General features: G+C 40.6%; 2 protein-coding genes across 7 annotated transcripts in view; one reads left to right on the top strand and one right to left on the bottom strand.

The window, feature by feature from the left end:
- The window catches only part of dtnba (dystrobrevin, beta a), a 32,006-nt gene extending 18,372 nt beyond the window's left edge, over positions 1–13,634 (bottom strand). For 5 of the 6 annotated variants that reach the window (XM_056404870.1, XM_056404871.1, XM_056404873.1 and 2 more), the window contains exons 1-8: positions 13,328–13,634; positions 6,834–6,884; positions 3,097–3,188; positions 2,753–2,833; positions 2,420–2,633; positions 1,554–1,639; positions 659–813; positions 382–481 (exon numbers count right to left, since the gene is read on the bottom strand). In XM_056404870.1, coding sequence (XP_056260845.1) covers positions 382–481; positions 659–813; positions 1,554–1,639; positions 2,420–2,633; positions 2,753–2,833; positions 3,097–3,187 — 727 coding nt within the window. In that variant the 5' untranslated portion in view covers position 3,188; positions 6,834–6,884; positions 13,328–13,634. The remainder of the gene's footprint in view (positions 1–381; positions 482–658; positions 814–1,553; positions 1,640–2,419; positions 2,634–2,752; positions 2,834–3,096; positions 3,189–6,833; positions 6,885–13,327) is intronic. The other variant, XM_056404872.1, reaches the window with a different exon arrangement.
- A 1,937-nt stretch (positions 13,635–15,571) lies between these two features.
- On the top strand, positions 15,572–18,878 carry LOC130187351 (toll-like receptor 5). The gene is made up of 2 exons (XM_056404869.1): positions 15,572–16,063; positions 16,709–18,878. The coding sequence occupies exons 1-2, from the start codon at positions 16,016–16,018 to the stop codon at positions 18,587–18,589; spliced, it is 1,929 nt and encodes a 642-aa protein (XP_056260844.1). The 5' UTR covers positions 15,572–16,015; the 3' UTR covers positions 18,590–18,878.
- The last annotated feature ends 2,538 nt before the right edge of the window (positions 18,879–21,416 follow it).

Genomic DNA, 21,416 nt, shown 5'->3' with positions numbered 1-21,416 from the left:
ACCTGGAAGCAGCAGAAATAAGTTGTGAACACAACACTGACATATCATCACCTTTTAAGTTGATACGGTGAACGATGATCCTAAACTATGTTCTGAGAGCAGTGAGAATGAACCAAAACGGTTCATTTAAGGACCAGACGGATAAATCAATGAGCTGAGACTCACTATGAAGCTCGGCAAACGATGGAAATGAAAATGATATTTAAAAATAACTATGTATGTAAAAATCCCAGCCGATAAGGAAGTTTAACTAAATGACAGCTGATATAATTGGCCGGCTGATAAAAGTTTGTTAATAAGGTATATGTCTGCGTTTTGTGTGTGTGTGTGTGTGTGTGTGTGTGTGTGTGTGTGTGTGTGTGTGTGTGTGTGTGTGTGTACCATGCTCCACGTTGGCCAGGCGGTGCATGAGAGGCAACCAGACAAGACACTGAGGAGGTTCAGCTACAATGTCCAGGAACATGTTGAGCATCACCCTCTTCTACACAACAACAACAACAACAACAAATAAAACAGACAAAACAGTTGAGAAACACAGACACAGACTGGTACAATCAAAACCCCGAAACAGCACCGAACCAGTGGGATTACATTCTGTACAAACTATCCCCTGTGACAGACAGATAGATAGACAGACAGAGCAGGTGTGTGACCATACCTGTTGTGGGAAACATGAGCGTGCTAACGTGTGTGTGTAGCCAAATGACGGCCCTTCATGTACAGCGGTGGGCAACTTGAGAGCCTCCCTCAGAAAACCGTCAAACTTGGACAGCACCAGTACACCGCTAGAGTCCGATACCTGAGAAAACACATCTACACACACACACACACACACACAGACAGACTGTGTGACTGTTTTTTGTCCGCACAACATGATGAATACAAGAACAGGTGAAGCAACATGAGCAAACAGCAGCATTAACGTATGCTTTCCACAAGGTGGCACATATGCAACATGTATATGTCTATGTATATGCTGAAATTCAACCTGTAGAGTTACAGTGCGGGTAAGATTTGTAGTAATATGTGTGTGGAAAAAAACATTGTTGAATATACAGAAGAAGAGTTCAATTGGTGTGTTGCTAGAAAGCACATTTCCAATGGGGTTACAACAAGGCTAATTAAAATATCAGAGCTGAACATATCAAAGAGATTTGTATTTTGTGAAGAGGCACAGAGATCTTTTTCTCCACAGTCAGTAGCCTAAGGAAACCAACATGCAGTCTGGTCACTGAGATCTTTATTCATGCAGAATATTAAAGTTCTCTAGCTTTACCTTGTCAGAAATTTTCTTTTTTTTCCCCACTTATTTTGTTTGGTTGTGAAACAGTTCATACACTGCATTAAGTTTCTGGGTATTGATTGTTTAATTCAGTCACTTTTGTAATGTGTTAATGTGTAATTATCTGTGTGTTTACAAGGCAAAGCACATGTGAAATCAACAAGTTTGTGCCAGTTGTCTGGGGACGGTTGAAAAGAAGTTCTGGTAAAAGTGAGAAAGTTGATGCGTAGCAGACTCCATGTCAGTCGTGCTGGTATCTGCTGGTACTCACAGCGGAGTTTATCTATCAGTTTCCCTCCACACAGCATGGCTAACATCGCCTTCACGGACAGCACCGTCAGTCTGCTGTCTGGTTCACTGGAAAACACACAAACACACATTTGATGGTAGTGTACTGTATGTCACCCTCATTTTTACATTAAACCCAGTGTGTGAAATACAGTTGTTCTCAGCGAGTCTTGGACCCCCTAATAACGACTAAGGATGCTGTTTTACAGGTGATCTCACTGGATAAATAGTGAATATTTGAGAACAGCTCCCCATTGTCAGAAAAGATCAGTTAACAGTTAAATCCCAGTGTTGCATCAGGAGATTTAAATAATTAATGAAGGTATCCCCGCTGTGCCGGCAGTGTGTGATATTACAAATGGAGAGGTGTGAGCGTGTGTCTGTGCATTAGAGTTGGGGAAACACAAGTGGAAATAATTTACTGAAAAACGTGTGTCACTGCGCTTTATTTAGTTCCTTTCTGTGCACCCCTACAGTTCTTCCCTGTCGTGCCCAGCAGCAGCTCAGAGCATATTTGATCAGAGCAGTTTTCAGTTCTTCCGTCTTATATTAAGGTGTCAGTCTGGGTTTGGTCCAGAGGTGATTTAAAGATAGTAAGGGGAGGTAAGAGGTCAGTTCCAGTGCTGAGCTTTGCAGGTGCACGGTGGATTTTCAAAACTGGGAACATGAACGAATCTGGACTGAAGATGAAAAATGTTTTCCCATTTTGCAAATTTGTTATAAACATTTACATTACATTTATTTTTTCTGTGCATGCAGGCCAAGAGGATCTCCTGAACACACTGGTTTAACCACGTGCGGATGTGTGTTAGAAAACAACTGAATGCTGTGACTCTCTCTTGTAATTACCTGTCAATGGCAGCCAATATGAATTCAACTAACAGGACGGTGCTCTCTTGCGGGTTGATGGTGTGTGTGGTGGGCAGGCGCTTGCTGAGCTGGTTGAACAGGGAGGACACCAGGTTTTCCAGCCTGGTCACAGAGATCCCGGCATTCAGCTCGACGGCGTTCAGACCAGCGTCCCGCACCGCCTCGATCACGTTGTATATGTCGATCAGATGCACTGGAATGAGAGCGAGTGAAGTCAGTGAAAAGAGCAAGATACACACAAGTTCAAACAGTCGTGTCATTATTTTAACAGCTGATGATGCCATGCTAAAAAGGACAGCAGCGGTCACTCACAGTTGCATCTCTTCTGTATAAATCTGAGCTTGCAGGCTGTTCGATATGTAGAAAGAATAATGGCATCAAAGTTCTGCTCCCCTGTGATAAAAAAAAGAAGATGACGACATTTAGAAACTCAAATTTTCTCAAACCATAACAACACCAAAAAAATTTTCCAGTACAGAGAATAAAGTAATCCAGGAAACAGCATCTGTGAAAATGCCACCTGGTAACAGACACCGTTCTACATCTTCAAGCACAGAACACAGAGGCAAGGATCGCTGCAGGGTTGAAAAGGAAAAAATCCATCCTGCCATGCAGAGGCTATGTAAGGTTTACATTAAGGTTCAAAGGTCACTTACCAAGCTCCATGAAGATCTGCCTTCCCTCTGCTCCTGCTGTCGTTGGAGCCCCTCTCCCTCTGTCTATTTGACCCCCCTCCTCCATCACCATCCTGCATGAAACACAGCACAGCGTGTTTGGCATGTTAAGAACTGATGCAATAAACAGCCACCAGTCTTATGACCTCATCAGTTCGTAGCGATTCTTAAAATCTGTTCACTGTGACCTCGGGAAAGGTCAAACCTGCTGTACTATCAGACTGTAAGACTGTTAGGTTTGTCCTGTGATCTCCCATCACAGCCACATTGTTATTTAAATTGTCACATACACAGTTAGGCACATACCGTATGCTTTTGTTAGTGTGCAATGGATGATTTGATTTCAGCTAAAACTATTATTCACAGAAAAATAATCAGAAACTATTTGGATAACCAATTAATCAAGTCATTTTTCAAGCAAAAGACAACATTTCCATTGTTCCACCTTGTAATTTGCAAATTTATCTTAGTTTTATGTGATAGTAAATTAAATCTCTTTGAATTTGGGAGGGTTTACCGTACAAAACAAGCAATCAATGTCATCACCTTGGGACATTTTGATGGGAATTTTTCTCTATTTCTTGACAGAAAATCCTTACTTGATTTCTTTGCAAAGGACCATGCAATAGATTAAATAAAAATGTTACCGTCTGCTGTGTTGCTTTAAACAAATTCTTATCTGCAGTTCCTACCAGAGGCGTAGTTTCTCACATAGTAGTATAGTAGTATGTAATTGTATGTACACTGTTTGGTGTCGACTCTATAGACACTATAGAAGAAGACATCAAAGATAAAGAGTAAACAACTCGTGAAATGTTCTTCATTATTCTAGTGGATGTGATTTGTTCAACAAGCAATTTAAAATTTAAATATTTGATAGGAGCCTCAAGGATGGAAAATACAAACCATGGCAACGTGTGACTTAACATTTATTTTTACACACAGGTCTACTGTATGCATACCGACACACCCACATGCACAAACTAGAGGTACGGTCACAGAGAGTCAAATTCAGGGCCACTAGAGGATGAGCTGAGTGCTTGGTAAATAAACACATTAATGAGAGCAGCTGATGAAATCTGAACTGTGGCCTGGCATTTAGACAAGAGAAGGAGGGCGGACCGTGGAAGAAAAGAGAGAAAGAGAGCTAGCTGTCAACTACTGATGTCAGGTGACACAGAAAACACCAGAGGATATCGGTCGCTATGGTAACAGTTACACTACACCACAAAGCTGAAACACACACACAAATATTTGCATTCCTTGTATAAATGTAGGTGTCAAGGCAACCCCCAGCACGCGCGCACACACACACACACACACACACACACACACACATTCCAGAGAGGATTTGAAAGCTTCCCAGGAGACTTCATGCTTCATCCAGACAAAAGGACTACTCTTTTCAGTCACTTTCACACACTCTGAAACACACACACACACAGTCCCTTGCATCATTATACAGCTGCTTCATTGCCATTTCTCACTCTCACACACACACACACACACACACACACACACACACACACACACACACACACACACACACGAGGCTGCTGGTACCAGTTAGTCAAGTACAAGTGTAGGTCTCTAACTGCTTTGACAGGACAGCCATGCTGAGGCCGCCGCTTCCTCGACGTGTCCCTCAGAAAGACACAGCTATAGATGCTCACTAGAGGACGTCTCAAAATATCTCCACTGTAATTTCCACCTTCACCACTCATGCTGCAAAGACGCAGATGACAACTGATTAAAAACTGGAATCTGGCAGATACATCAGGCACAAGTGACGGTGCATTCAGATATTTAGATAAAGAGACAAGCTGCCTCTTGCCTCTCACTGACTTCTGTAACTTTCAGGTTTGTTTAGCACTGAGCAGATCTCTTACATAATGTTTGCAGCTCTGATTGGGCAGCTGTCCTCTCACATTGCCACTACAAGGAAGACGGAGTAGGCCGCATTTTATCACTTACTGGTGCTGAACAAATTTATTTTCCCACTTGTTTTTATTTGTTTCAGAGCGGCTGTGGCTCAGGTGGTGGAGTATGTCGCCCACTAATCACAGGGTTGGTGGTTTGATCCCCAGCTCCTCGTGTCTGCAAGTCCACATGTCTAAATTGCTCCTGATGGCCTGGTCAGCACCCTGCATGGTAGCTTGCAGCCACTGGTGTGTGTGTGTGTGCGTAAATGAGAGGCAAATTGTTATGTGATTTTAAACCTTCAAATTATTTTCTCATTTAATTGATTAAGCATTTAGGAAAAATGCCCACAACAATTCACTGAAGCCTACGGCGATGTCATTAAATAGTTTGTTGTTTGTGGATGTAGAGGAGTCAGTGAAATGTTTAATTGACGCTCATTATAAAGAGCTGTTCAGACTGGATGTGACATGAGCCAGAAAAAGACATATGACTGCTTCCACTTGCTCATCAGTTACAACTCTGGTCTCCCATGGTGAGTAAATTGTTATTTCCAGCCTGGCCTTGGTGATAACTACACCCTGTCTGTCTGTCTGTGGCAGTCTGTCCGCATATAGCTGACATGGAGGAACATTTGGTGAGTGAGGTTTGCTTCTTATTTTAACTCAGAAAGCTTTAAGCTATCGTAGATATAATTACCCTTCCCACAATTACCCACCACCCCCCACCCCACCCGACTGTGTCAGAGGGCCAGGAACAGCTTGGCTGCATTTTTCCCAATCACTGGGTCAGAGTACAAAGGTTGGTCACAGGAAATTTGAAAGTGACAATGGGTAAATAGACAAGCATTTTGTTAAGGCTGCAACTAACAATTAATCTGCTAACTGTTTCCTGTTAGACCATCATTTAAGTAAAATGCTCTTTATAATTTACCGCATCCCAAGGTGACATCAAGTGTCTTGCTCTGACCAACTATCAGTTTATATTCAGTTCAAAAATACTCAATTTATCACCATATATGACAAAGTAAAGCATAAAATCTTCACATTTAAGAAGCTGGAACCAGTATGTTTGTCATTAGTTGCTTGAAAAATGACAAAAATAATTATTGGATTCAGTCTGGACCGACCAACATCAAATTGTACTTGCTTTACTACCACACTGCTTTCAAGTTGATTGCTGTCTTGGAAGTAAAACGCACAATGGATTTCATGCTGAGGTGATAATTACATAAAGAGCTTTGTCACAAAATAAACTCTATTCCTGAATCATGAGCCGGTCTGAATGTTTCCACTGGAAATAAAACCCCCACTCACTCAATGGAAACTGTAAAATGAATGCGACTGGTAACTGACAGGGGACATACTTTGTGCTCTGTTGGTTCAAGTCTTTTCTGTAGAGACTCAGCTAATGAAAGTGAAGCACAGGAGAGATAAAAAGAAAGAGACAGAGGAGGGAGCAGAGGTGGAGAGAGGTATATTACAGCTGACTGCGTGCGTATTGCTTTTCTGCGTTTGTGTGCGTGGCGATGCACATTGCTGTTGCACCATGGTGTTTTATTGTGGCCGACATTTGCTGAGCTTTACGGAAACAAACATACAAACAACACATGCTGCTCTGAAAACACACACTCTGAACCTAAAGCTACACTCTCAGTCTCCCACCAACTTCTGGCTTAAGATACAGTAGAGTTTAGAAAACAACTGAAGGCTCAACTGTGCTAAAGGTACAGGGTTTGACACTACTGCATCTAAACTGGGTGTGTATTTGCATGTTTGTGTGTGTGTGTGTGGTCATACCTCTCTGTGTCAGGGGGTCACACAGGACAGAGGAGCCTCAACAAAGGATGTCTAGCAGAGGGACACAGAAAAAAGAGAAAGGAAGTTTGAAAAGTCTTTTCAGCTTGCAGACAATAACGTCAAAGGCTCTTTGGGGACAGCAGAGGACACACTCTAATACAGAGACACAACCAGTGAGAGACACACTCCTACATCGCTGTAAGCTAGTTTGACTGGTGCACGTTACCTGATATTTTCTGATTGTAGCCCAACTTTAAAACTGCTGGATTTATTGTAATTTTCAGTAATGGCAGTTTGCTCCTTTTGCTGGTATTATTTTATATAAGCTTTCAGAAATATATGAGAAAACTAGACTGAGTGTATAGCACAAAGTACTCACTCTTGTTATGCTGCAGTAGCTATATATATCGAGTAGCTGCTTTGTAGATCATTTAAGATTATTAAACTTTAAAGTAAATCAATACAATCATGTTTGTATGATTCTTGACAAACAGTGTATTTGACAAACCTGCAGAAAAGTCATGGCCATTTGTAGATAATGACACCCATTCCTTTATTCACCGTTTAGCTGACAAATATTAGAAAAGACAGCCAGTGCTGAACAGCTGCCAAGTGCCAAGTTAATTCTCCTCAAACAAGACATAACAAATATAATGAGTTTACACACTGACATGTCATTAGGCTCTGTTCAACAAACTCTCATGACGGCAGAGTCAGAAATCTTCCTACAGCAAAAGATATAAGTCTAACTCAAACCTCATGGATACTTGAATCACAAAACGTGGGATATTTCCACATGTGCATTATATGTCTGCACATTAGGGGAGCTGAATTCATGCAGAAAGTTTCAACAAATGTGCCTGAAGGCACAGAAAATCCTAAGATTATTTAGTTAGATGTGAACACAGGCCAGCCTGAATATGGAGACAGTTACATCCTGTCAGCAGGTGTCAAAAACAAGACAGACAACACACAGACAGACAGAGGTGGAGGTAAAAGTACCACAGTGTATAAATTGTACAAAAGTGTCACCATTAAAATATACTTAAAGTACCAAAACTAAAAAGGTACTAATTATACTTAATGGCCCATTTCAGAGCTGTAGGTGATAATGGAAGATAGTGAAAAGTGTTGTTCACTCTCTTCCATTATCACCTACTTGTTGACATGTGAGTTATAAGAATATGATGTTCTATTCTGCATCCGGTTACCAACCTCAAATGCCACACGTGATCTTAATCACGACACTGAAAACTCTCAGTCTGTCCATATATTTTAAGCTTGCAAATGCATTTATCTACTAACTGCTGAGGCTAGAAACACGTTTACATTCCCCAAGCTACACACATATACAATCATGCATGACTGCATTAGGCAAACATTATGATGCTCCATCTCATCAACATTTTTCTGTCTCCCTAAACTACAGAATGTTGTGAGTGTGTGTGATACGTGAGTGCAGGAGGGTGTCACATCAGTGCGGACCACCCAACCAGTGCACCTGTGCATAAACAGCCACACACACATGCCCACGCCCCCACACACACACACACACACACACACTCTCTCTCTATAGGATCATCAGGACGGTGGTTACACCCATACAGTCCCAACACCTGAGTGAGGCAAATGATTCTGAAAGTAAACACACACTAACATCACCCTTCCTCTTTCTCTCTCTCACACAAACACACGCGCACACACACACACACACACAGACACACACACACACACACACAAACACCTGTTCATAAGAATTGCTCTCAGTCTAAAACATGCAGTACAGGCTTTGATTTGCGAACAAAAATGTTTAAAAGATGACAGATACTGGCCTCACCGCTGTGCTCTGTGGATGAATCCACAAACTAAATGTTCATGAGTGGGAGAGAAGAAGAAGAAGAAGACACTGATACAGGGACGGGGCGTCAGGCAGGCGAGGGGGTACTAAAGAGGGGTAAGAGGGTGTTTACCACCCTCTGCAAACCACAGCACGCACCATTCATGCCACATGACCACATTACCACTTGCAGCTGCTCTGTATTCTCACAGTCTGCCCTGACAGGACCTGACCAGTGTGTGTGTGTTTGTGTGTTATAAATTATATATATATATATATATATATATATATATATATACACACACAGTAGACAACTTTACTGTAACACATGAAGTAGGTGAGGCTTGTTGGCTGGACCCAAATCCTGTGGGATGGAAATGTGTAGGTCAGGGCTGAATAATTAATCAAAATATTGTTGAAAATCACAATATGGCCAAGTTCAATATCGAAACAGCCGGAGCTGTAATTTTAAAAAATGTGTTAAATGTGATAACATAATAAATAACACCATAAATGATGACAATAAGCATCATCAAACTATAATCTCCAGGATGTACAAGCCCCAACAAAAATCCCATAATTTTTTCAGTGACAATAAAATGCAAATTACATTCCAAATATAATCATGCCTCATATCGCAACCGTAATATCTGCCAAAATACTAACAACATGATGATCATTCAGCCCAAGTGTGGGTTATTTCTTCAATAAACTGACAGGCTGTTAGTCTATAAAATGTCAGAGAATAGTGAACAACCAATGAATTTTCTGTCAAATGACTAATCAATAAATGGAACTAACTGTTTCAGCACAATTTTTTTTTGCACCTTGACTATAATACAGTTGGTAGAAATATATTTTTGAATTTGTTAGCATTAAAGAGGTCAGGTTTAAAGACAGCAAAATGAAATATACAGATATACCAAACTAAAACTCCTCTGCCTTTGACACCTATGCTGAATGAGCCCTGTAAAATAAAAACAACCTCACCGGCACTAAAAACATTAAATCTAGTTCAATACTTTCTTAGAGCCTCTTTACAACAGACAAACACCTGCAACTGTACCGACTCCAATCAGGTTGAACTGAAAGCAAAAATCTCTCCCTGCCTTTCCAATCTCTCTCTCTCTCTCTCCTGACCTCAGATCCCTGTGCTGCCATAGAGACAACCCGGCTGACCCGGCATGACCCCAGGGCTGTCACTAGGCAGGTAAAAACAGAAGCAACTCATATCTGGTTACACATTTAAGATGGACAGCTAGCATGCCAGTCAGGGGCGTGTGGACGACTGGTCCAGAAGTTATGGCGTGTTCTGAGGTGGCGATAGGGCGGAGCCTGTTATAGAGGTTTTAACAATAACACACAGAACCAAGCCTGAACTGACAGACCAAGGATTGGCTCAGCTCTCTAAGGCAGACAAAGCACATGGTCGTCAATACAGAGTTTTTGAGGCTGATACCAACGTTTAAGAATTTAACAAATTCAATAACAATATATGGGAAACTGTGGCCAAGATGCTGAGCCTGACTTTTTACAGTTACCTTCATCAGTGCCCTCAGGTGTGATGGTGACACTCTTTCCACAAATTCCCTTAAACCTTTAAAATAAACGTTCATGTGCCTTGTGGTGTTTTAATGGAGGGATGGTTATGGTAAAGGGCGGATGAGGATGAACCTGGGCCAACGTTTGGTGCAACACAACACAATGTCATCCAGCAAGGCACTGCGGCCTGTTAACCAATCAAATATGTCTGCAAGCCCACATTCCTGGTAGTTTACGCTGCAACATGAACACCATGTTTCTACTGTTTATTTTTACGACTGTCGTGAAAAAAGCCAAAAACTATTTCTGCGTTGAGAACTTTACAGAGATATAAAATCCTGTCTCGTACTATTTTGAAACCATTTTGAAGTGATTTTGCATCTGATAAGCCTTTAAACTCATGGACCTGTTAGTTAAACCAGCATTTGGATCGTGTTTCATAGCCTTACTGATGCCTGAAGCAACATGCCCCAACCAACAGTCCCATGCTTTGTTTTACAGTAACACAGTGCTTTTTGCTCTCTGAATGCAGTAGAAAGTTATCAGAGACATATTAAGACTCATTATCAAACTCATCTCTATTGGCTTTTACATTTACACAAACGCTACACCTGTGACTGCAACCAAAGCAAAGTTTAGAGCTTAAACTAATCTTTCTGGTGGTGAGGGCGGTATGCTCAGAGAACTGTAAGGTGGTCATGCCGGTTGCAAAGAAAGAAAAGAGGAAATGCAAAGTGACAGTGCATTGCAGACACAAGACGGAGAGAAATACAGCAGGAATGAAAGGTCTCGATACTGAGATACGAAGAAGAAAGAAAAGCAGAGAGAAATGAAGATGTACAAATCTAATCTAACTAAGAAGCCGGAAGGAAAGCGACAGGAAGAGAGTGAAAGAGAAAAACAAAGGAAATGAAAGTTGTGTCTAGTGTCTTCAAGCAACAAAAGTAAATGTTTGATCATTTCACATTGAATCTGCAGCTTGAAATACTTGAATGTGCCACTTATTTACTGAGTATTTATGAAAGATTTGAGGAGGAAAGACCAAGATCCCCAAATTCAATTCAACCTTTCATCACAATAATCCTCTAAATCAGGGTCTCATCCGTAAACTTAAAACTATTAGCTTTCGTCTATTCCTTTGCCCTTGAGCAAGTCATTTTAAAAACAGTCCTATTATTCTTGTGGAGCAGGGACCCAGCAGCAGTTATCCTGGATTCCCAGCTCCACAGCAGATCAATGAACAGGCTGACGGGCCAGCACAGTATCAGTGACCTTAGTGAACCATTGCATGCTTTCAAAACAAGCTGTTATACAAACTAAGCAATGACAAAAACTGGTGGTTCTTTGCTGAAAGCTAACTAGCCTTTCATTATATCATGTATTTTACTGCAATTCTGCAAGCTATCTGAGAATTAACTCAGTAAATGAGTGGAGGGCTCTGAGGTCACCAGTAGTGTTGGAGGGCCAGGCAACTGCTCCCACATGCAAAGTGAGGAATACTTAAATTTCACTATAATTTAATTCTTGCAAAATTATATGAACTAGAGGCTGGATAGGAATGAGTGCTTCTAATCATAGGTTTCATCCTCACAGCTATTATCTCCCCACCCTCAGTGGAGACAGTAACACAATTCAGCACTACTGTAAATCAACAACCTCTAAAATCTTCCCATATGGCGACACTTAGATGAAATGTTATGAAGTGGCTGGTGAAGAAACCGCTGCAGGTACCATATTCACATAGGTGAAACACTAAGCCACATTTAATACCTGGTTATCTCATGCGGGAGGGCGAGTGCCGGGAAAAGTGGGACGGTTAATTCTCGTCCCCCCTCTCATTTGGTGCTGGTAAAAATGTAAACAAATCGCCCACTGCTCAATTAAAGTATAGTTAGCAGGGACCTCTAATCAGTTACTGTGATCTCTGCCTCTCTCTCCCTCTCTCCCTCATCCCTCCCTTTTTTAGCTTCCTCCCCCGGGAGCAACAGTTTGGAAGAGTCTGCAACCTGCCTGGATACACAAATTAAAAAAATCCACCACAGTTTATACTTGCCCTGTTTGTTAATGAACATGACCATTATTTGAATATTTTAGCTTTACCTGCACGTGAATCAAAACAACTAAATAAAAAGCTGCTTGGTTGATGGTCTGTTTACTTCTAGACTGTTAAAATAATGGTTTCTAAAAGAGGAAACAACTATTCTTTGAATTTTAATTGGGATAAAGAAATTTTTAGTATCTGCTCTTCATATATGCTTAAACACATTTTAGAGTGTGGGGTTGGAGAGCCCCAAAATGCTTTGGTTACCTCCAATATCTCCTTTTGGCAGGTTGTGGTGTGATTAATTAGATTGCTGATGATCAGTAAATAATATTATGATTCATTAAACCATTTCGTTTCACCCAAGTGATCAGATTTAATGATTTATTAGCCCTAACATGCCATCTATATACTAACATTCTTGCTACATCTGTTTCCATTCAGCCTGTTGCATTGTAATTGTACATGCCACTAAACCTGAATCAAAACCTTAATATATACTGTGACGTATTTCAAAATGGAGACAGGTGATTTAAAAAATAAATAAAATAAAAAGTATTAAGTCATGTTGCACAACGCCTGTACGTTGGGTGATACGCCAGGAAACGTAAAATTGCAATATATTTTTAATGGAGTAACGTTCCTCCCATAGAGGAAAACGCCAGTCAAACACCAATAGTAGTTTGGATTTGAAAAGTGGGCATGACTTATGACTCAAGACAGGGAGGGACAACACACTGGACATTTTTACGTGTAATATTTCGACGGTCTTCTCTGGACAGTTTGGGTTTCCATTAATTAAAAAAAAAAAAAAGACTTGAGTCAAAGCCACTTTTAAAGCTCTGCCTCCTTCTGGGAAGCTGTGTGACATCTGAGCGGCCATATTGCAGAAAAGTTTCAACTGCCCGTTCACCTTGTTCCCCCACGAATGAATGTGCACTTGAAATCTCTACCTCAAACTCCCGGTACAGTTTTTAAACATTAAAAGTCGCCAGTTACAGTCACCAGTAACTTGATTTTCCACTTTTATTTTAAATGGTATATCTCGTAGTATGTGAGACGGGGTCTACTCACCGGGACTATTTTCGGCAGGTAGCCTGTTCGTGGCCAAATACCAACATCAACACTGAAACGTGTGGCACTGACTTGAGCTTGAGTTTTCTTCTTTCTTGAAATATCCGTTTCCTCTTTTTTTTTTTTTTCCCCACCGTGTTTCGTGGCCTCCTCTTTGGTTTAAATAATGTCCTCCCCCCCGGGTCCCGTTATTTATTTCCGTAGCGAACCATGCTTCACGCCCTCCTCACCCGCCGCCGCCGCCGTTGTACCGGTCGCTGCTGTGATGAAGTGAACTATTTTTGAAAGAAGTCACTCGTCTCCTCGGTCCGTCCCACTCCGCCGCCCCCCCGCCGCCCCGCCCCCCCGCCCCCTCACCCCCGCGACAGTGAGCGGTGTAACGCCGCTGACTCAAACCCGACTCATTAGACTACTCACTTCATTTTTTCAGTAATATAGTTCCAACCTGGTTTTACAGTGACTAACTTCGTCTAACATGCCACACAGTGTGTTTTACTTCACACAGGAAGATGAATCGGTTATCTTCGGTTTCCAGTTGCTTTGAGCCACTGACGGATCCGGAGACACGGAGGCCCTGCCCCCCCCCCCCCCCCAAACTGAAGAGGGGCTGTTTTTTGTTGTCCTTTGGACTAGTTTTGTTTCTATTTTGAGTCTCTTAATAGCTGTTTTGCATCTCTTTGTAGTCGGTTTACTAACCTTTTGTAGTCATTTTGCATCTTTGTTATTATTTTAAGTTTCTCTATAGTCATTTTGCATCTTTGTTATTATTTTAAGTTTCTCTATAGTCATTTTGCATCTCTTCGTAGTTGTTCTGTGTCTCTTTGCGCATCTCCTCATATTTTGTTTACTCATTGTAGTCATTTTGCATCTCTTTCTACTTGTTTTGTGTCTTTCTTGTAGTAGTTTTGCATCTCTTTCTACTTGTTTTGTCTCTTTTTGCAGTCATTTGATTGACGTCCCAACAAGAAATGTCAACTTTGTGTGGAAGTTGCTTCAAACAGAGACCCAGGGCTGGCCTCAGTAGATCATTTTAGCTTTAACCATCACAATTTTCAACAGTGAACATCTCTGTTAAACATCAGAATAAGCACAACTATAAAGTGGTTAAAACTGGAAAAAAAACAACAAATAAACTATTGTGCCATTTTTATTTATTAATTTTTATCTCGCAGGAAGATAATTTGATATTTCAACTGCTGTTTAAGTTGGAAAGTACCAAAGTACATTCAACTTTCATAAGAGCAACTCCAAAAGCAACTAAATACAATTCAAGTACAGATTTGAAGTATTTATACTGTGCTTATGTAACTACACTCGGTTACATTACCCTACTGCTGATTATTTTGTCTTTTTTTTCCATTTAGTTCTCACTAAGATAGTCAAGTCAATTCAATCCATACAGCGACAAATCATAACAGAAGTCATCTCAGGGCACTTTTCATACCTAACCAACCCTCCATTCTCCAGAGGTTGTGAAATTCACCAGGCCTGTGTGATAAAACTACATGCACGCACCACAAACACTCCTGTACTTTGCTGCGTTTTAGGCAGCTTACCATTAAAATGAAACATTTACTGCATTATGCACAGAGTAGACTACCTAATTTGGACAATAATTGGTTAGTAGATTGAAATATAAAAGTGATTAATCAGGATTACACCGAGCACTCAGAAATTACTCAACGTCACTTTGGCTGAGAGCTTTTGTGTAAACACCTTAAATATTGGAAGTTATTATATGACTCAAAGCTTTTATGCTGATGAACAGTTTCTCAAACAGAACAAGTGACAGACCTGAATCTATAATAGAAATGTAGAATTATTCAATATGTGATGAAAGAACCTGGAAAGTCTGACTATCTGAAAGAGGAAATTGTGGAGAAAAAAATGGCCACTCATTGAAATTATGTGCACGTTGGTGGCAGGAGAGGAAACTAGACCATGTGAGTAAAACAGCTTCCCCTCAAATCTGTGTGTGCACAAATACTGTATGTTTAGTATTGAATTTCACATGTAGTTTTCATCACTTGCAATACATTTTTTTCATGCTGTATATCTTATATGTAACAATTACTGACACTAAAAAGGACACAAATGCAAGTTTAAAAGTCAGAGAGGCATCTTGCAATTTATAAATAATTGGAAACAGAATCATAATATGCAAATTACCCTCCTCCAACATTTCAGTCATACCGGTGTGCTGAAATCTGTGTTATTCACCTTTCTTAACAGTTGACAGCTTTTTGAGGTGTCTATTCAACAATGTTAGATAATACTGGATACTGTGTGTAAGTTATATACTCAATATATAACTTATACAACACAAACGTAGTGACAAATATTTGAAGAACTGCCAATTGTGCAAATCAGTGTATCAGTCTAGTTACAGTACACAACAACAAAACATACAACATGTAGCAACAAAAGACTGCAGACATGCATGTACTTCCCTTCCTCATGTAAATCTGGACTTTGCAACATAAAGAAAAAAAAGAAAAAGGGAAATCCCATTCAGAGTCATGTTTGTGCTGTACGATCAATGCAATGCCCGACACAAGTGACGCAAATACTCACAGATAAAAGCACAGCCAACAGAAATCTGTGCAGGAGAAGAACACTGGTTTTAACACCACAGAGACCGGATCACCAGAAGAAGATTTAACGTGGATTTCTTCAAGCAGTGCGAGGATGTTTCTGCCACGTCTTCAGGTGTTCGCCATCTGTGTTTTTCTACAGGTAGGGAAAACATACAGTATGATATAAATGTAAATTAGCATGGTACTGTGTTTATAGTGCAATTCTAAAATTTAAGTAAAAGGAAGTTTATTTGTATGTCCCCTTCTAAAAAACATAAAAACTAATTTTGCAATGGAGAAAAACAAGAGATATATATTACTTACTTTCTAAAAGTATAAAGTTTTTTAAATTTTTTTAATTTAAATTTAGGTTGCAAATCCGAAAAGGACAAAATTACATCAAAAAAGGAAAGAATAATGATTTATCGTGTTTCAGGAAAAGATTATCAGACTAAAAAAATAATTTATATATTACTTGTTTTTGTTCAATGTACATATATAAATAAATGTATGTTGCAGAATGAGCTCAAAGTGACTTTATGAAAGAGTCTTTTAAAATGAGCTGTAAATTAAATAACATAGTATTGATTCTCTCTTTAACAAATGTATTACTATCAGAGCAAAGGGAAATTGTATTCTTCTTGTGCAAATTCTTTTTGTATTTCTAAAGTTCTTTAAACTAGAAACAATTACACTTAAGCAAACAAGATTTAAAATAAATAAATAAAAAAATAATAAAATGAAAATCTGAAATTGAACGTAAATATTAAGGGGTCCACTTACATTTTAAATTTTCCACCTGCAGGTGCCAGGATGTTTCCCATCATGCATCATAAGTGGCTCTGTAGCCAACTGTGCCTTCCAGAACCTCGTCTCGGTTCCTGCTCTCCCTCCTCACATCACCCACCTGTACCTGGAGATGAACCACATCCGTGAGATTAACTCCGCATCCCTGTCAGGCCTCGAGCAGCTGCAGGAGCTGGACCTGGGACGACAGCGTGTGCCACTTGTGATCAGAGACAACGCCTTCAGCAGACAAAGTCGGCTCAGGAAGCTGATTCTCGGCTTCAACATCGGCCTTCGACTGGAGCCACAAGCCTTCGTGGGGCTGTCCAGTTTGCAGCAGCTCCACCTTGACTACTGTTCACTTCAAGAGTCCATACTGACGGACAACTTTCTGCAGCCACTGTCCTCTTTAGAGACTCTTGACCTCTTTGGCAACCAGATAAAGAGACTCCAGCCTTCAATGTTCTTTGCAAACCTGACTAATCTGAGAGATCTGAATCTCAAGCTGAACAAAATTGACAAAATATGCGGATCAGATCTGGTTGGCTTCCAGGGAAAGCACTTCCAGGTCCTAAACTTGGACTCTGTTCACATTAAAGCCATGTCTGATAAAGGTTTTGACTGGCAGAAATGTGGGAATCCTTTCAGAGGAATATCCTTCCAGACACTCGACCTGTCCTACAACGGGTTCAGCGTGGGTAAAGCGAAGCAGTTTTTCAGATCTATTGAGGGGACGAAGATCTCCCATCTCAAACTGTCAGGACCTATGGGTAAAGGATTTTCATTCAACAATCTCCCCGATCCAGACAACAGCACGTTTGGCGGCTTAAACAACAGTTCAGTCCACATTTTAGATCTGTCCAAAAACAGGATATTTTCACTGCGACAGGGGGTTTTCCGCCCGCTGAAAGAAGTCGTGAGCATTGACGTTTCCCAAAACAGAGTGAATCAGATACACAGAAATGCTTTTGAAGGTCTTCAGGGTCATTTAAAAACGCTCAACCTGTCACACAACCTGCTTGGAGAAATCTATTCTTACACCTTTGCTTCTCTGACAAACCTGCGAGTGTTAGACTTGTCTTACAATCACATTGGTGCGCTGGGTTTTGGCTCATTCAGTGGACTTCCCAACCTGAAAGCGTTATTTCTAACAGGGAACGCTCTGCGAGAGTTAGGTTTCCCTGCATCTTTACCAAGATTAAATTATCTCCTGATGAATGACAATAAGTTGACATCCTCATCAGTGAACGCCATCACTCGCTTTGCCAGTAATATCATGCATCTGAACATTAACGACAACAGATTAACAAACTTTGCTGATCTTTACACCTTTTTGACTCGGCTGAAACGTCTTCAGCATCTGTTCTACGGAGGAAACACGATCAGGTGGTGCACACTCAGTAGACAAGTGATTGGTCTGAATAATCTCCAAGTCTTGGATCTTCACAGCAGCTCCCTGCAGTCTATTTGGTCTCAGGGCAAATGTCTGAATCTGTTTGACAATCTTGGACATGTGGTCAGTCTCAACTTGAGCTTTAACGCTCTGCAGACTCTTCCTCAAGGTATTTTCAAGGGTCTCACCTCTGTAGTTCAGATGGACCTCTCATCAAACGCCTTGACGTATCTCCAGCCTGATGTATTACCCAAAAGTCTGGAAGTACTCAACCTCTCCAACAACTTCATAGCCTCCCCAGACCCTGCCGCTTTTCACTCCCTCAGCCTCCTCGACCTGAAAATGAACCGATTCCACTGCGACACCAACCTGAAGAGTTTTCTGACTTGGCTGAACCAGACCAACGTAACCTTCTCGAGTCCTCTTCAGGAGCTCAGATGTGAATTTCCCTCTGGTTTCTATATGGTTCCTCTGTTAACCTACTCTGCTCAGGTCACACAGCAATAAAAAGCACCTCAAAGTCATGAAATGTTTGTTTCATTTCAGACTTGCAGCGAGCAAATTATACAGAACTAATCAGTGTGGTTTGCTAACCAATGTCCACAAGTATTAATCCAGTAGAATAGTGTCACGTATTGATGATTTGAGTAATGCAGTCATGTCTTATCCTCCATTTGAGTAATGTGTAATGTGTGTAGCACATAATCATATTTTGAATTTTGCTTTGTTTGTTATTTAACAGAGATTCAATTACTCCTGCAGAAGGGGGCGTCCATTGAAATAAACTTTTCAGTACTATAACATGACTAATGATATAATCAGTTTGTTTTTTCCTTTCCTCATAATTGCTTTTTCTTGTATTAAAAAAAAAATCAAAAATCATCAGAGTGTTTTCTGTGTCTCACTTATCTAAAAGGCCTTAAAGGGATTCAGTTAGATTCAGTCAGGTAATATATTAGGCCTGACTGGTTATGATCTATGATAATTAGACATTATTGCACATTGAAAGGCATTAGTTAACATTACAAGATGCATTGATGTTTGTGGGTTCACATGTCTGCAAAATACAAATGATTAAACTGTGTGTGTGTGTGTGTGTGTGTGTGTGTGTGTGTGTGTGTGTGTGTGTTCGTTCATTATATTACCAGCAGGTGGAGTTCCACAACAATCCATTGGCTTCTGGCTTTATAAAACTTGGAAACCAGTCCAGGATCCCAGTGCATGCTGGGAAATGATGCAGTGACCGTAAAGAAGCAGCAGGTACATATAGGATATAAATAAATGGATGGGCATACAATTGTAAGTAGATGTAAAAGTGAACACTGACGTCACCAAAGCACCTGCCACTAACCTGCTAACCTAAGATACATTTGACAGGTTCAACACCAACACACAAAGATAATAAAGAAAATGCCAATTATGTTTATTTCTTTCTATTTTCAACCTCTTCTGGTCTCCAAAAATCCTTCAAATTGAACAATCCAAGAAGACATTTCAATGTATTACATCTATTGTCATGAGTCATTAATTCATTTCAAGTGGCCACAAGCCAAAAAAGGTTTGCCACCACTGATCCAGAGGGAACTATAGCTTTTCTTTTCTGAGGTCAACACATTCAGCTTTGTGTGGAATGAGTTAATATTCAACTTTGTCAGTGGCAAGGAAAACAAGGATGAACTAACGGTACCAAATGTAAACAGACCGGTTGTTATCCGATTTTATATTATCTTTTAACTGTGCTTCATCTCCACAACAAGCACAGAAATACTTTACACAAGCAGAGGAAACAACAGTTGTAGAATGAGTGATCATTTGTATTTTCAAAGCTAAGTCATAGTTTCAATGAGTTTCTGTCCAATGTATGTTCAGTTGTGATCCAAGCAAAAATACATTTTAAAAAAAAGGAATCAGAGTTTTAGTAACTGATTGAAAGAAAATAATTTTCAGCTCAATAAAAGATACGTTTCTCTTTTTGCAGTCCCAGCAGAGACGCTAAGATGGAGCATTAAGCCCTTTCAGCAGGTACAGAAGCTGCTGGATGAGGCAGATGTTTTCTCCTCCTCTACCAGCAGAGGGCAGCCTCAGCCCAGTTACTAACCACCGACTGTTGGGCCTTCACCAGTGCAGCTCACTCTTAAACAATACCAACCAACCAATCTTCCCCCGAGCTGGGATCAGTGTGCAGCAATGCACCATTTAGTTGCATAACAGTTAGAGAGAAAACGGTGAAGCTGCTGGTTAAGATGGTCCGACCAGGAGTTCACAATAGTTATAGGAAAGGATTAAGGCTGAAGGGCGCTTAGATAAACTGGGTTGATAAGTGCTGAGGGGAGATAAATAGGGAAAGAGGTCAACAATAACAATGTTGAGTTCATGTCACTGTGGTGTCGTTGGCCAATAAAGGCAGGATTCAATGTTCAATGTGTCCGTGTTATTATCCAATGATAAATGAATGATTCTTAAATCAAATGTGCTGCTACTTTCCTAATAAAAATGAACTGCTCTGTAGACTGTTGACGGGGGGGGGGACACCTCTGTTATCCCTGTAAGTCAACCACTGACAAGGCTCAGCTGGCATGAGTGAATTTATAAGGGTGTGTGTTGCAGCAGTAATACCAACACACGCATGTGCACACATTTCTACCTTACCAACTTTGAATGGTCACACTGGACCACTATGAGCAACTAACCAATCAGAAAAGAGCTAATAATCAACCAATCAGAATGTAGCCACAAACCAACAAACCAATGAGAAGAGAGCTACAAATCGACCAGTTATACAGTTTGAGGAACTCAACACTTAATCCATTAACCTCTAGTTTAAAATTGTTAGGTTTGTGAACCTAGAAGAGACAAACTGACGGCTGGCAGGAGCAGTGACGGTGCGTTGATGAAGAAAACAGACTTATGGGCTGACGTGACAAGATGGCAGGCAGGAATCCAGGAAAACAGGCAACAGGAAAAAACAAACACACACACACACACACACACACACACACACACACACACACACACACACACACACACACACACACAGTAGGACAACACCAGGGAACACAACAGATGAACTGACAAGGACGGAGAGGAACACAGAGACTACATACACACAAGGGAAGCGGGTAACGAGACACAGGTGCAACTAATTGGGGCTAGGCAGGCAATCACAAAAGGCGGGAAACACATTGGGGGCAGGAAGTAAAAACCAACAACAGACACCTAAGGAATATGGTTTCAAAATAAAACAGGAAATAATAGAAAGACACTCAGAAATTATGACAAAGATAGTGTATTTTGGAGCTGGAGCATTGTGCTGTACTGTTGCTGTGTTGTTTTG

The sequence above is a fragment of the Seriola aureovittata genome, chromosome 19 (genome assembly GCF_021018895.1).
Source record: "Seriola aureovittata isolate HTS-2021-v1 ecotype China chromosome 19, ASM2101889v1, whole genome shotgun sequence".
Taxonomy (NCBI): domain Eukaryota; kingdom Metazoa; phylum Chordata; class Actinopteri; order Carangiformes; family Carangidae; genus Seriola; species Seriola aureovittata.
Note: the sequence above shows the minus strand (reverse complement) of the source record. Positions and strands in the feature narration are given on the sequence as shown.

Coding starts and splice junctions, on each gene's coding strand:
- LOC130187351 (XM_056404869.1), top strand. CDS start 16,016: ATGTTTCTGCCACGTCTTCAGGTGTTCGCCATCTGTGTTTTTCTACAG. Junction 16,064..16,708: donor CCATCTGTGTTTTTCTACAG/GTAGGGAAAACA, acceptor TTCCACCTGCAG/GTGCCAGGATGTTTCCCATC.